We start from the raw sequence: 14,821 nt of genomic DNA, 5'->3' as shown, positions 1-14,821 counted from the left end.
GAAGGAAATGGTGAATAAACGTATTACATCTCTAGTGCTACAAGAGTCTAAGAAAGATATACAAAATGCAGCTAAGAGTCTGGATGAAACTATAAGGCCTTACTCTTATGTCCAAAGACGCACATGCCCTTCTAGGTGAGGAGAAGCAATCAGGAAAGGCGGTAGTGAGGATAAGAGGCTCATTGAATGAAAAGCTCTCGGTGTTCTTCCCTATTGTGCTGACAATTCTAAGAACAGGGATTTGAGCGGGTTAGGGGGTTTGGTTCAAGGGCAGGGCAGTACTGAGCAACCTTAGATAATTACAGACATGGAAATTGCCTACATGCACAGAACAGCTACCATTGAAATGCTGACTTATATAACCGATCGCAGATGTGGATCCTTGGAGGCAATGCAGACAGAGGAAATGAGTGGTTGTTCTATGTATCTTTACGCCATCACGTTTCCAAAAAGCTGCTAGTGTGCCTTGATAGCCTGGGCCAAAGCTACCACATTTTAAAATTCGTACTTGGAACATTTTTGAGTAGTTGAAAAGTGTTAAAACGGTTCCTAGTCATTATGTAACCCATTTTCCTGCACAGAGAGAACACAAGTACTCAGACTCTACCAGGAAACCCTTTCATCGGTGGCTGCTGGGTTAGAGTAAAAAGCTCAAAATGGATTCAAGACAGATCTGGGCTATAATCCAGCCTCTAATACTAACTGGCCATGTGAATCTGAGGAAGTCACTTTATCCCTAAGCCTCACTATTCCCAGCTATACAATTCTAGAGCAGTCACAGCCTCCAAGGATGGCTGTGAGGATTAACTTAAATAACTTAGTGTAACAAATTGTCCAGGACTGAGACAGTAAATGGTAATTCTCTCATAGAAGAGACAATGTTCAAGGATCCAAAGGCAACTAAACAACTCTTACAGCGGGGACTTCCTTCTGCTCTGCCACCATTTTCTTTGGTATAAAGGGAAAACTCTACTGTTCATGGTAATTTCTTTTAATACTCAGATCCTTTTACTCATTTATAGGTACCTAGGGTTAGATTGGGAACCCCCAATGTGTGCTAAGTGACGTTTTGTTGAATAAATGTATGAATGAGAAATTGTCACCTTTATCATGCTTCAAACTTTTTACACTTAAAAACTGTCAGCTTGAATTTCTAAGAAGAATCTGGAGTTATTTCATTTATTCATAAAATAATAAATATTAATTAGGCATCTAGTGCTTGGCTACTAACCAAAAGTTTGGCTGTCCAAACCCACCCAGTGGCTCCACTGGATAAAGACCTGGTGATCTACTTCTGTAAAGATTACAGCCTAGAAAACCTCAATAAGACAGTTCTATTCTGTCACATGGGGTCTCTAGGAGTCAAAATTGACTCAACAGCAGCTAACGACAACAACATTTAGGTACTCTGTTAAAAGGGGGGATGCAGTGATGAACTAGAGCAGAGGCAGCATTTTCTGTAAAGGGCCAGATAGCAAATAGTAAATATTCTAGGCTCTGCAGTCCATAAGGTCTCTGTCGCAACTACGCAACTCTTTCTACTCTCATACCATGGAAACAGCCATAGACAATGTAACAAATGGCTGTGACTGTGTTCCAATAAAACTTTATTTACAAAAATAGATGGTGAGAAAAAAGTTGAAGGACTCACACTTCCTCAAAACTTACTACAAAGCTAAAGTGATCATTATTGTGAGATACTGGCATATGGATAGACATATATATCAATGGAACAGAGCTGAAGAATCCAGAATTAAACTTATAAATCTATGGTCAACTGGTTTTCAACAAAGGTGCTAAAATCATTGGGGAAAGAATAGTCTTTTTAACAAATGGTCCTAGGACAACTGGATATCAGCATGCAAAAGAATAAAGTTGGACTCCTACCTCACACCATACACAAAAATTAACTCAAAATGAATCAAAGACCTAAATGTAAAAGCTGACACTAAAAACTCTTAAAAGAAGATATACAAGTGGTCAATAAGAAAATAAGCACATACAATGAAGCTCAACAACATTAGTAATTAAAAAAACAAACAAACCCGTTGTCGTTGAGTCAATTCTGACTCACAGGGACCGTATTTCTGACTCATAGGGACCGTATAGGACAGAGTAGAACTGCCCCATAGGGTTTCCAAGGAGCGGCTGGTGGATTCGAACTACCGACCTTTTGATTAAAAGCCGTAGCTTGTAACCACTGTGCCACCAGGGCTCTAAATTAGTAATTAGGGGAATGCAAATAAAAATGTCAATGATATTTTTTTGTTGTTGTTTAACTTAGGTAGGATGTAATCACTAGATTTACATTTTAAAAGGATTACTCTGACTGCAGGATTGATAAAAAGGGGCAGGTGGAAAATTAGAGGCAGGGAGTCCATGAAAAGGCAGATGATGGCTCCAGGCATGAAAAGAATTAGGGAAGTGACCATGGAGAAATAAATGCCTGCTGGAATCTGGCACGAACAGTTAACTTGTTCGACTGCTAACTGAAAGTTTGGCGGTTCAAGTCCACCCCGTGGGGCCTCTGAAAAAAGGCTGGAGATCTACTTCTGAAAGATCATAGCCATTGAAAACCCTATGGAACACAGTTATATTCTGAAACACACAGGGTCACCATGAGTTGAAACTGACGAGACAGCAACTAGTAAAATTCAATTCAGGGCAGGCTTCAGGCAACTAGAAAGTTCCACCCTATAAATGTCTTGCAGCTGTGACTCTGGCCTCCTCCTCAGCCTCTTTCTCATTTCCCTCTCATCTTCACCAGCAAGCTTCATCAGTTATTAACTCAAATGGGGGCGGGGGGCAGGGTTCTCATCACTTGTCCAGCTATGGTAAAACCTGTGAAAGCCAGCACATGTATAAGGCAGAAACTTGCTAGAGAAGGAAAACTCAAATATTTTCCACTAAACTGAGAAATAGAAAAGCAGTAAGACTGCCCCATCAAAGGTGGAAAACTTGCAAGACCTGGAAAAACAAGACAGCTTTTTTGAGTTTCAGCTCTCACAGTTTCACTATATATTCATAATAATAAAAGTGCCCTAAATTTGTCTGGCACTTGGATACTTTTTCCAAGTGCTCAGCAGTAGTTAGAGGGACAGAGCTTGCTTGCCTAGCCTCTTGCTCACCAGCTCTGTCACTCTGGGTGAGTCGCTTTGCCTCACATACCCTGAGTTCCCTTTAATTTAAGGAATAATAGTTCTTCCATCAATAAAGTTGAGGGGACAAATTAGATCAAATGTCTAAAACACCTAGTAGAGTAACTGAAGTGTAGGAAGCTGTTCAATGTATTATAATTACTATAATTTTTCACAATTATTATTTATTCTTCACCACAGTTCCCTGAGTCAGACAGGTCCTGCCAAGGCTTATAGTCCCTAGTGTTCCTTAGGGAATCTGTTCCAGAAAGAAATGATGCAGCTTGAACAAGTCTATCCAACAAGTTCTTAGCAGACGTGCATTGGAACTCATGTCTTCTAAATCTCAATTCCATTCGCTTTCCACTCAACCTGATAAACTTGAACCCTTTTTGTAATTGAAGGATGTGGTTCCTGCAGGGCTTTCCCCAAAACTCTTGCCTCTAAAATTCCCCATTCAGTCTCTTAAAATAAATCTGTACCTTATTGGGCTGTTGGCAGCATCGGGGTCTTTGGCATGTACTCTTCCCACCACAGTGCCAGCGGCTGCATTTTCTTGGACTTCATGGATGTAACTCGGAGCCAAGAACATGGGGGGCTCATCAGCATCTTCTACTGCGATCTTGACCGTCACAGTGTCCTTGAAGGGCCCGTTGCTGATGAACTTCGGGTCGATGTGTACATTGGCAGCCTCCACCTTCAAGCTGTATGCTCTTTTGGTTTCAAAATCTACAGGCTGGCAAGAATGAAGAGAAGATTGACAACCAATACTTTGAAAGAATAACGGAAGAGAAAGCCCCGATTGTTGTATAGGGCACAGTGAATAGTTCCTCAAAGAGAGAAAATCAGTGTCTATTCAATATCCAATTACCTGAGCCATTTGGTCACAAAATCAGATAAATAAATCGCTGAAACTTGGAATGTGCTTTAGCAGGTAATTTTAGGAGCATAACAGATGCAGAGGGTCACAGAGTCCAGAAAGAACCTCACTCTACAGAGCAAGACAAAGGTTGCCCAAATTAAAAGTTGCCAAAGAGAGAGGCTTAAACACAACAAAAATAAATTTGTAGCCCATTCTGTAAAGTAGTAGGAATCTTGGCAATAAAAATACCCGTTGAATTTCAACCAAAGAAAAAAGGTACTGCTTTTTTTCCCCCCCTAAATCTGTCTTAATCATATTGACAAGCTCATTTTCTAAATTCCTGATATTGTAGCACATCCCAAAGTCTGAGGCACTTACAGACTGTGGCTCATAGTATGATTTGAGGTGGTTTATGGGGAATTCTGATGGGCAGGGTTGTTAAATAACATTAACTTACTTTTCAACAGAGTTTTTCCAAGTCTTTTAATCCTAAACACATTAAAAAGAACTTCTCGCTACAGTGTTAATTTTTAACATACCTTTTACATTTACTAACTTCCCTGTTGAGAGACAAAGACACAACTCTCTAGTTAGAATACAGTGACATTATTTTGTTTTGAATGTATTCATTTTAGGTTAGTTTCTGTTTACGGCAAATGATAGGACAATGAGAATAGTAATGCTTCCTTTTTAAAATAATGCATATATATAAGACAAGGCTCATTTAAAGCAAAACAAGTATAATAGTACAGGGTTTACACAAATATGCCAAAAAACCCTTGAAAAGTAGTATTTGAATGACTGCAGTTACTGGGAAATCAATGGTAAATACTCCATAATTTTGAATGTGAGGAAATGCCCTCAGTCAGTCAGCAAAGGGTGAAAAGCAAAATTATAGCAGAGAAACAAGCCCTAATGCCCAAGAAACAGACCTTTCTAATTAGCACTCTGGATGCTGCTGAACTACCAAATGTTTGGAAAGAGTTTGATCTTTTAAGTCGAGCATCTGTCTGCCATGCTGTTGTCATTTTCACTTGCCTGGCAAGCGCTTATTTTGAATGGGCGTATAATGACAGGACTTAGTCCTGACCTCCTTCTACAGAATTCCAGACTGACGATGATTCAAGCTTCAGGAAGGCTAAATGTATTCAAAACCCTTGGATACTTTTTCCATTCTCTTCCCACTCTCGTCTCCCCAGAGTCAGGGAATATTTCCTATTCCCAAAACAAAATCTCTTTCAGCTGCTCCATCGTTCCAGGACTCATCAGCTCCTTTATCCTTGGCGGGGTTACTGGGCAGCAGAAAGGCGTGATATTTACAGGCTGAAGGCACAAGATTGCTGCAATTTCTTAAAAATGTCTGCAGTTACTACACAGGATCTAAAACCTACAATATAACAGGTCTGAGACCAGGTAATCTGTAACAGGAAAAGGAGAAACTTTCTAATCTGAGCTAGTCTGTGGATGCCACTAGAGAAGAACATTTTGAACCTGATTTAGTCATATGCCTAAGAGCAAAATTCCAATTGGAATGCCCCATTGGTGTTCAGGCAAGTAGGGTCATGTTTCCTTCTGACCGATACATTCCAGATCCCAAGCCAGGCTTTCCAGGTCTTTGCAAATGTTTGTCTGTCTGGAATGATGCTTCCCAGCTTGGTGAGATTCTACTAAGCCACCTGGTGGTCACCTCAAGCCTTACTACCTTGTAAAGTCCTTCTCAACTTGGCCAGATAGAATTCTGTGGCTCCTTAGCGCCCCATCTTCAGCCCCTCATCTCACTTCCCTGTTAGGCTGGGAGCATCACAAAGGACTCCACTGAGTCTGGATGATCTCTGCCTCCTTAGTGCCAACGAAAGGAGTCCCTGGGTAGAGCAAACAGTAAAGCTCTTGACTACTAGCCAAAAAATTGGCAGTTCAAACCCACCCAGAGGCTCCTCGGGAGACAGGCCTGGCGATCTGCTTCTGAAAGGTCACAGCCTTGAAAACCTAATGGACCCGTTCTACTCTGCACACATGTGGGTGCTTTGAGTTGGACAGACTCGAAGGCAAATAACAAGTGCCAGAGATAGGCTGCACTAACTGATCACATGTTGTTGTTGTTGCTGTTAGGTGCCATAGAGTCAGCTCTGACTCATACCAACCTTATGTACAACAAAACGAAACACTGCCAGATCCTGCGCCATCCTCACAATTGTTATGCTTGAGCCCATTGTTGCAGCCACTGTGTTGCAGCCACTCAATCCATCTGGTTGAGGGTCTTCCTCTTTTTTTCTGACCCTCCACTCTACCAAGTGATGTCCTTCTCTAGGGACTGGTCCCTCCTGATAACACGTTGAAAGTATGAGACGTAGTCTCGCCATCCTCACTTCCAGTGAGCATTCTGGCTGTACTTCTTCCAAGACAGATTTGTTCCTTCTGCCATTCCACGGTATATTCAATATTCTTTGTCAACACCATAATTCAAAGGCATCGATTCTTCCTTGGTCTTCCTTATTCATTGTCCAGCTTTCCAATGCATATGAGGCGATTGAAAACACCATGGCTTGGGTCAGGTGCACCTTAGTTCTCACACTGACATCTATGCTTTTCAACACTTTAAAGAGATCTTTTGCAGCAGATTTATTCAGTGCAATGCATCATTTGATTTCTTGACTGCTACTTCCATGGGTGTTGATTGTGGATACAAGTAAAATGAAATCCTTGACAACTTCGGTATATTCTCCATTTATCATAACGTTGCTTATTGGTCCAGTTGTGAGGATTTTTGTTTTCTTTATGTTGAGGTGCAATCCATACTGAAGGCTGCGGTTCTTTGATCTTCATCAGTAAGTGCTCCAAGTCCTCTTCAATTTCAGCAAGCAAAGTTGTGTCATCTATATATCGAAGGTTGTTAATGAATCTTCCTCCAATCCTCATGCTGAGTTCTTCATATCGTCCAGCTTCTCAGATTATTTGCTTAGTATAGAGATTGAATAAGCATGGTGAAAGGACACAACCCTGATACACACCTTTCCTGACTTTAAACCACAGTGTCCCCTTGTTCTGTTCAAATGACTGCCTCTTGGTCTAAGTACAGGTTCCTCATGAGCACAATTAAGTGTTCTGGAATTCCCATTCTTTGCAATGTTGTCCATAATTTGTTATGGTCCACACAGTCGAATGCCTTTGCATAGTCAGTAAAACTTTCAGGTATCCTCTGCTTTCAGCCATGATCCATTGACAAAAGCAATGATACCCTTGTTCCACATCCTCTTCTGAATGCAGCTTGAATTTCTGACAGTTCTCTGCAGATGTACTGCTGCAACAGCTTTTGAATGATCTTCAGCAAAACTTTACTTGTGTGTGATGTTAGTGATATTGTTCAATAATTTCCACATTCTGTTGGATCACCTTTCTTTGGAATAGGTACAAACATAGATCTCTTCCAGTTGGTCGGCCAGGTATCTGTCTTCCAAATTTCTTGGCACAGACCAGTGAGCCCTTCCAGCGCTATGTACATTTGTTGAAACATCTTAACTGGTGTTCCTCAATTCCTGGAGCCTTGTTTTTCAACAATGCTTTCAGTAGCTTGGACCTCTTCCTTTAGTACCATTGGTCCTTGATCATATGCTACCTCCTGAAATGGCTGAATGTCAACCAGTTCTTTTTGGTGCAGTGACTCTGTGTATGCCTTCCATTTTCTTTTGATACTTCCTGCATCATTTAGAATTTTTCCTGTGAAATCCTTCAATATTGCGACCCGAGGCTTGAATTTTTTCTTCAGTTTTTTCAGCTTGAGAAATGCCGAGCATGTTCTTTCCTTTTGGTTTTCTAACTCCAGGTCTTTGCACATTTCATTATAATACTTTGTCTTCTTGAACTGCCCTTTGAAATCTTCTGTTCAGCTCTTTGACTTCATCATTTCTTCCTTTTGCTTTTGCAACTCCAAGTTCAAGAGCAAATTTCAGAGTCTCTTCTGACATCCATTTTGATCTTTTCTTTCTTTCCTGTCTTTTTAATGACCTTTTGCTTACTACATGTATGATGTCCTTGATGTCATTCCACTACTTCTCTTTGGTCATTAGTGTCCAATGCGTCAAATCTATTCTTCAGATGGTCTCTAAATTCAGGTGGGATACACTCAAGGTTGTACTTTGGCTCTGGTAGACTTGTTCTAATTTTCTTAAACTCCAACTTGCATATAAGCAATTGATGGTCTATTCCACAATTGGCAACTGACTCTGTTCTGACTGATGATATCGAGCTCTTTCCACAGATGTAGTTGATTTCCACATTGTCTCTTTCCACAGATGTAGTCGATTTGATTCCTGTGTATTCCATCTGGTGAATTCTACGTGTACAGTCCTGTTTATGTTGTTGAAAAAAAGGTATTTGCGATGAAGAAGTCATTGGTCTTACAAAATTCTATCATTCTCTCTCCAGCGTTATTTCTATCACCAAGGCCATATTTTCCAACTAGAAATCCTTCTTTTGTTTCCAACTTTTGCACTTCAATCACCAGTTATTATCAATGCATCTTGATTGTGTGTTTGATCGATTTCAGACTGCAGATGTTGGTAAAAATCTTCAATTTCTTCATCTTTGGCCTTAGTAGTTGGTACATAAATTTGAATAATGGTCATATTAAACAGTCTTCCTTGTAGGCATATGAATGTTATTCTGTTACTGACAGTGTTGTACTTCAGGATAGATCTTGAAATGTTCTTTTTGAAGATGAACACGACGTCATCTTCAAGTTGTCATTCCCTGCGTAGTAGACCATATGATTGTCTGATTCAAAACGGCCCATACCAGTCCATTTCAGCTCACTAATGCCTACGATACTGATGTTTTTGTGTTCCATTTCATTTTTGATGATTTCCAATTTTCCTAGATTCATACTTCCTACATTCCACGTTCCTATTATTAATGGATGTTTGCAGCTGTTTCTTCTCATTTTGAGTTGTGCCACATCAGCAAATGAAAGTTCTGAAAGCTTGACTCCATCCACTTCCTTAAAGCTTGATTCCATCCATCTCCTTAAAGTTGACTCTACTTTGAGGAGGCAGCTATTATCCAGTGGCCTTTTGAGTGCCTTCTAACCTGAGGGGCTCATCTTCTGGCACTATTATCATACAATTTTCTGCTGCTATTTATAAAGTTTTTACTGGCCAATTTTTTTTTTCAGAAGTAGACTGCCAGATCCTTTTTCCTAGTCTGTCTTAGTCTGGAAGCTCAGCTGAAACCTGTCCACCATGGGTGATCCTGCTGGTATTTGAATACCTGTGGCACAGCTTCCAGCATCACAGCAACATGCAAGTCCCCACAGTATGACAAACTGACAGACGAGTTGGGGAGTCATCACATGCATCCATGATTTTGACTGAGTGGGGAGGAGGGCTGATGGATAGATAACATTTAAGTATTTACCTGCAATTTATTCCCTGCCTCCTTCCAAAAAATGGTTTGTGGTAGTTTCCTATATGAACACTTATATCCATGTTATGGGTACAGGCAGGCCCTGGGATATGAACACCAATTTACGGACAGCTCATACTTGCCCTTTAATGTTATGTAATTTGCCCTCACTTTGAAAGGACTGAACCAACCCCTACTCACAACAAATTCTTCATCACAATCACCTTCACTTGCTGCACATGCAGCTTTTAAATCATTTAAAAGGCTTTGAGTATTTTCTTGCACTAACCAAACCCGCTGCTGTCAATCCAACTCGTAAGGACCTTATAGGACAGAGTAGAACTGTCCCGTAGGGTTTCTAAGGAGCAGCTGGTGGAGTCAAACTGCCAACCTTTCGGTTAGCAGCCAAGCTCTTAGCCACTGTGCCACCAGGGTTCCTCTCGCACTAAATAAGAAACATACGCACTTGTTCCGACTTACCTACAAATTCAACCTAAAGACTTAAAGATACAGAACAGATCTCATTTGTAACCGGTAGACTGCTTGTAGTTGAAATAAAGCTAAATGAGGCAACACATTGCCTAAGCCATAAAGATCTCAATGCCCCCTAATTTACTAATCCCACCTCTGAAAATTCTCCCTGAGGGATTATTTCAACAGAAAACCAAAACAAACAATATTCAAAAATGCCTAATGTTCGTTAGATATAATAGAGGGTTCTATTTAATCGGGGAAAATGTACACACCAGACACCAAATCCAACTGTGAGATTTTATTAAGGAAATAATGGTTCATCAAGAGGACAGGATGTTATGTAGTCATTAAAAATGTTTATGTCTATTATGTAACAGCATGTAAAATGTTTAGGATATGACATTACATTAACAAATCAGACTGCCCTATGATTGCAACCCTGCGAAATGTTAGGTATCCACATTTATATGCAGGTGGACAGAGAATAAAAGTAAATAATCAGACATAGAAATTATGTTATTAAAATATGGAATTTGGAAATATTTCTTTTAAAATGTCCTCTAATGAGCTCTCACATTGCTTTACAGTTTATTTGGTTAAAATAAATAGTTCAGAGAGTAGGGTGCTAGTGATTTCTCTGGAATAGACTGGTGTCCTACTTGGTCAAGAGTGTGGTAGCGAACAGACTGGATTTGCATCTCTTTTTGTATCCCACCCCCTCTACCAAAAAAAAAAAAAAAACATTTCTGTTGAGTCAGTTACGGCTCACAAAAAAAACCCATCCCATTGCCATGGAGTCGATTCTGACTCATAGCCACCCTATAGGACAGAATGGAACTGCCCCATAATGTTTCTAAGGAGTGGCTGATGGATTCAAACTGCTGACCTTTTGGTTAGCAGCCAAGCTCTTAACCATTGCACCACCAGGGGTCCTTACTACCCACAGGCCCCTCAAAAGTCTTGTATTTATTTTGCACTGGTTCCTCTTCAACTAAACACAGAGATTGTCTGAATACCCCGAGGGCAGGTTGTCTCTATTTTGTTCACCATCATATCCCTGGCATACTAAAATATTAAGTAAATGAATGATGTTAGTTCCTAACTCATGAATTATTTTTATTCACTACCATCCCACTACCTCTTCTACCTTTCTCAATTCCTTGTAATTTATATCTTGAATTTCAACAACAGTTCCCAACTGGCCCCACTGTACCCATCTTATCACCCTTAAGACTGAACACACTGCAGTTTCCTAAATGACCCCTATTTCCATTGATACCAGCCTTTCATGAGTTCATTTATTCTGGCTGATCTACCCTTTCTCTCCTTATTTATCTGGCAAAATCCTACTCATCCATCAACAGTCAGCTCAAGAATTGCCCCCTCTAAGAAGGTGTCCATGTTACTGGTATCAGTAGCATGGCTAAACATCCTACAATGCACAGATCAGCCCCATACAATAAGAAATTATCTACTCTGAAATTCCAGTAGTGCCAAGGCTGAGAAAGCCTGCTCTATTTTAATTCTTTTCACTTAATTGTCCCATTAAATAGAGATCACCCTATGACCCGGATTGTCTCTTCAACTTTAGATTTCCAGGACCTTAGAAAGGGCCTGCAAATAAGTACTCAATAACTCTTGCTTCAAAAATAGGTAAATGAATTAAGAAATCAATGGAAATATTATATTAAATAATATTTTTAAAAGATGAGAAATACTTCCATGCTATCTCCATAGCTTTTTCTACTATTAAACTATATATATTGATTTCCACAAGGATTCATCACTTTCCTCTGTTAAATTTACCTCTCAATATTTTGGGGAACATTTGGAGCTTTGTGCTACAGGTTTAAGCCAATATTCTTTACAAATGAAATAACATCTTACCCCTGCTTTAAACCTAAATGTCAGTACTTTACAGAAGATTATTCCTTTGCCTGGAATAAACGGATTGAATCGGGGAAATGTGCAAATTAATCATATGCAGAGAGCTCATTTGCGATGTGTGAATTCCATGGGGTGATTTAAATGTTTCAGGATTTTAGAGACACAATGTGTGTTTACGCCCTGAATACTCTGAAAACAGGTGACAACCTCAGCATAACCAACTACCTAATTACGCCAACAGCAAAGGAGGGGAGGAAGAAGTCGCTGATGTCAATCCTCATATGTAAACGTCAAGCAGGAGGGATAGTAATATTAATTAATGAGGTACTTTGACAGCTGTATGCTACACACGATTCACAGCTACTTCTCCTAAGGAGAAACCAGAACGAATAACTACCCCAGCCCCTTGCTGCTGATGATTAGGTTGCCTCCGTCACATCATTCATCGTCACTAATGCTGGCTTTTCTAAGTCTCCAAAGTTCATCCCAACCTCTATATCCTTCATTTTCTTTATTCTTTTATAACAGTGTCACCCTCACCATCTCAGTTCCATGTCTCATAATATTTCTCCCAAATCCAACATAGCTTTCCAATTGTCTGAAAGGTCAGCTTCCTAGAACACCTTCTTCCTTGCTCCCCTGACTGAAAAGTTCCTCCCAGTACCTGCCTCCTCCCACCTCACCCTCAGCCTCCTCTCCAGCTCCTGGCCTCTTCACTGATTCTTCAAATTAATCTTTTATCAGTGTTACAGTCCAATCTTTTCCATTGCACCAAGGAGCTTAATATTCATGTGACAAAACCAAGTTGAAAATGAATGCCTGATTAAAACCAAGGTAATCCCATCACCTAATTCAGATTTAATGCTCCATACACTTTGATGATGGAGAGGTGTTGATTTCTCAAGTGGGGAATCAGGGGGAAAACCATTTTTCAAGTACACTGTAACTCTTTCTTCACTTGAAAGTGAATCCTAGCCAGCTCTCCTTTATAAACCATTACTGCCGCAGCTGTTTCCAAAATGTCTTGATAGAGAAGTTGTTCCATAATACCCTAGGTTTGAATTCCATGCTTGCGGATTGTTAGCTCTCTGGCTACGACTGAGTAAACTGTTTAATCTGCCTGAGCCCCAATCTCCTCATAACTCAGTTGAGGTATTATTGCCCTTTGAGGTAAGAAAATCTATTTTATATGATTTTTATTAAAAAAGTAAATTAGAGGATGTTTGTAAGAGACTCAGGCTGTGTCTGGCCAAGAGTTAGTATTGAGTAAATGTTAATTTTTTTAATGGTTGTAAATATATATGCACACATAATACAACATTAGTCAATTTAACATTTTTCACTATAATTTAGGGACATCAATTCCATTAATGATGTTGTGCAACCATTGCCAATATCTTCTGCAGAATTTCCATCACCATAAACAGAAACTCAATGCTTCGTAAACAATGCTCCCCCTCTCCCCTTCCCTCACATCCCTGATAACCACTAATAAACTTTGGTCTCTATAAAACGTTAAAACAAAACAACAGCAAATAAGAAACTTTATCTTGTAATGGATGCAACTCAGGAACACATTTTTAGTGACAGTCTAGCTGCTTATGGGGGAAGGTCCCTTATTGTCATTTCCCCAGGTTCAGTTTTTAAAGAAAAGCAGGCAAAAATATGGTTTATATTTAACAGAGGTACTAGTAATGCAATGGACCTTGGATGCTTGAGATAGGGAAATTTCTGAGTAGCCTATATGAACAGACTCAGCTTGGTAGAGCTAAAGTGAGAACTCCACCCACACTCAGGGCTGTTTCTCCAAAATTCCAGGTTTATCTAGCTGTTCTTCCTCCCATGGGAAATTCATGCCAGGACATACAAGAACTAAGCAGCAATGTCAGCCAGGCCTGGTCAGCACCTCTGGCCAGCTCCCTGTGCAGTTACAGAGAGGAGTACAATTCTGTTACTTCCCCAGTGCTCCACTGCAAGATCAGAAAAGCCCCCAGGTACCCACAGTCCCATTTCTTAACTTTCAACTCCCAGTCTCCTGCAGTGTCCCCTTGGTAGAGCAGACCACACTACTGACAGGTCTGACTCTTTACCCTAACTCACCTTTTTCAGCTTCACCACGCCCTCCTGGGTCTCATAGTCCGTTGTGATTTCAAACAATTCCATACCATCTCCATCAACAATATTGTATGTGACTAAGCCATTTTCTCCAATGTCTGGGTCTTTAGCCTTCACTCTTCCTACTTCCTCCCCTGGGACAGCTGCTTCTGACACAGACATCTGGTATACGCCTAAAAGAAGAAGACATCTATTTTTTATTTTCTCTTTTATTTGGCAGCTGTAAGACCTTAGATTTCATTGAATTCCAATAAATTTCTCAAAGGGTTTGCAATTGAACTTTCTATTGATTGAAAGCATGAAAGAAATGAATGGATGGGAGGAAGATCCCACACGACCTGCTTGTCAAAGGAATGTATTCTACAAAGGAAGATGAAGCAATAATGGGGTGTCGGTGAGATGGTGGGGTCACCTGTCACATGTTGGAAAGGAAGACAATGCTCAGGCACATTCCCCAGCAGTAAAAGATGGAGACCCATGTATGCTTTCATACGTTCAAATAGTTGAGACCTCTTTTCATGTTTCCAGGATGTTTCAGGACTTAATTTCCAAGGCTCACTATGGCAATGCCAACCCAAAAACCAAATCCATTGCTGTCAAGTCAATTCCGATTCAGAGCGACCCTATAGAACAGAGTAAAACTGCCCCATATGGTTTTCGAGGCTGTAATCTTTAAGGAAGCAGACTGCCACATCTTTCTTCCATGAAGCAGCTGGTGGGTTCAAACTGCTGACCCTCTGGTTAGCAGCCAAGCGCTTAACCACTGCACCACCAGGGCTTCTATGACACTGCCAGGTACTCAGAAACAACCCTTCTCTGTTTAAAAGCCTTGAATAGCTCCATATTAATTTTAAGATAAAATGGAAATCATGTCTTTCAAGGTCATGCTCCATCTAATTCTGTATTTGACGTCGCTCTTATTCTACATCCTTCACCACTCCACCAAGCA

General features: G+C 40.3%; 1 protein-coding gene across 1 annotated transcript in view; it reads right to left on the bottom strand.

Annotated features, from left to right (window-relative positions):
- Positions 1-14,263, bottom strand: part of CDH11 (cadherin 11) — a 43,164-nt gene extending 28,901 nt beyond the window's left edge. The window contains exons 1-2 of the mRNA XM_023726853.1: positions 13,858-14,263; positions 3,620-3,873 (exon numbers count right to left, since the gene is read on the bottom strand). Of these exons, the coding sequence (XP_023582621.1) occupies positions 3,620-3,873; positions 13,858-14,034 (431 nt within the window). The 5' untranslated portion in view covers positions 14,035-14,263. The remainder of the gene's footprint in view (positions 1-3,619; positions 3,874-13,857) is intronic.
- Positions 14,264-14,821: the final 558 nt, after the last annotated feature.

The sequence above is a fragment of the Trichechus manatus genome, unplaced genomic scaffold (assembly GCF_000243295.1).
Source record: "Trichechus manatus latirostris isolate Lorelei unplaced genomic scaffold, TriManLat1.0 scaffold00014, whole genome shotgun sequence".
Classification (NCBI taxonomy): Eukaryota; Metazoa; Chordata; class Mammalia; order Sirenia; family Trichechidae; genus Trichechus; species Trichechus manatus.
This window is presented reverse-complemented; position numbering and strand designations above follow the sequence as displayed.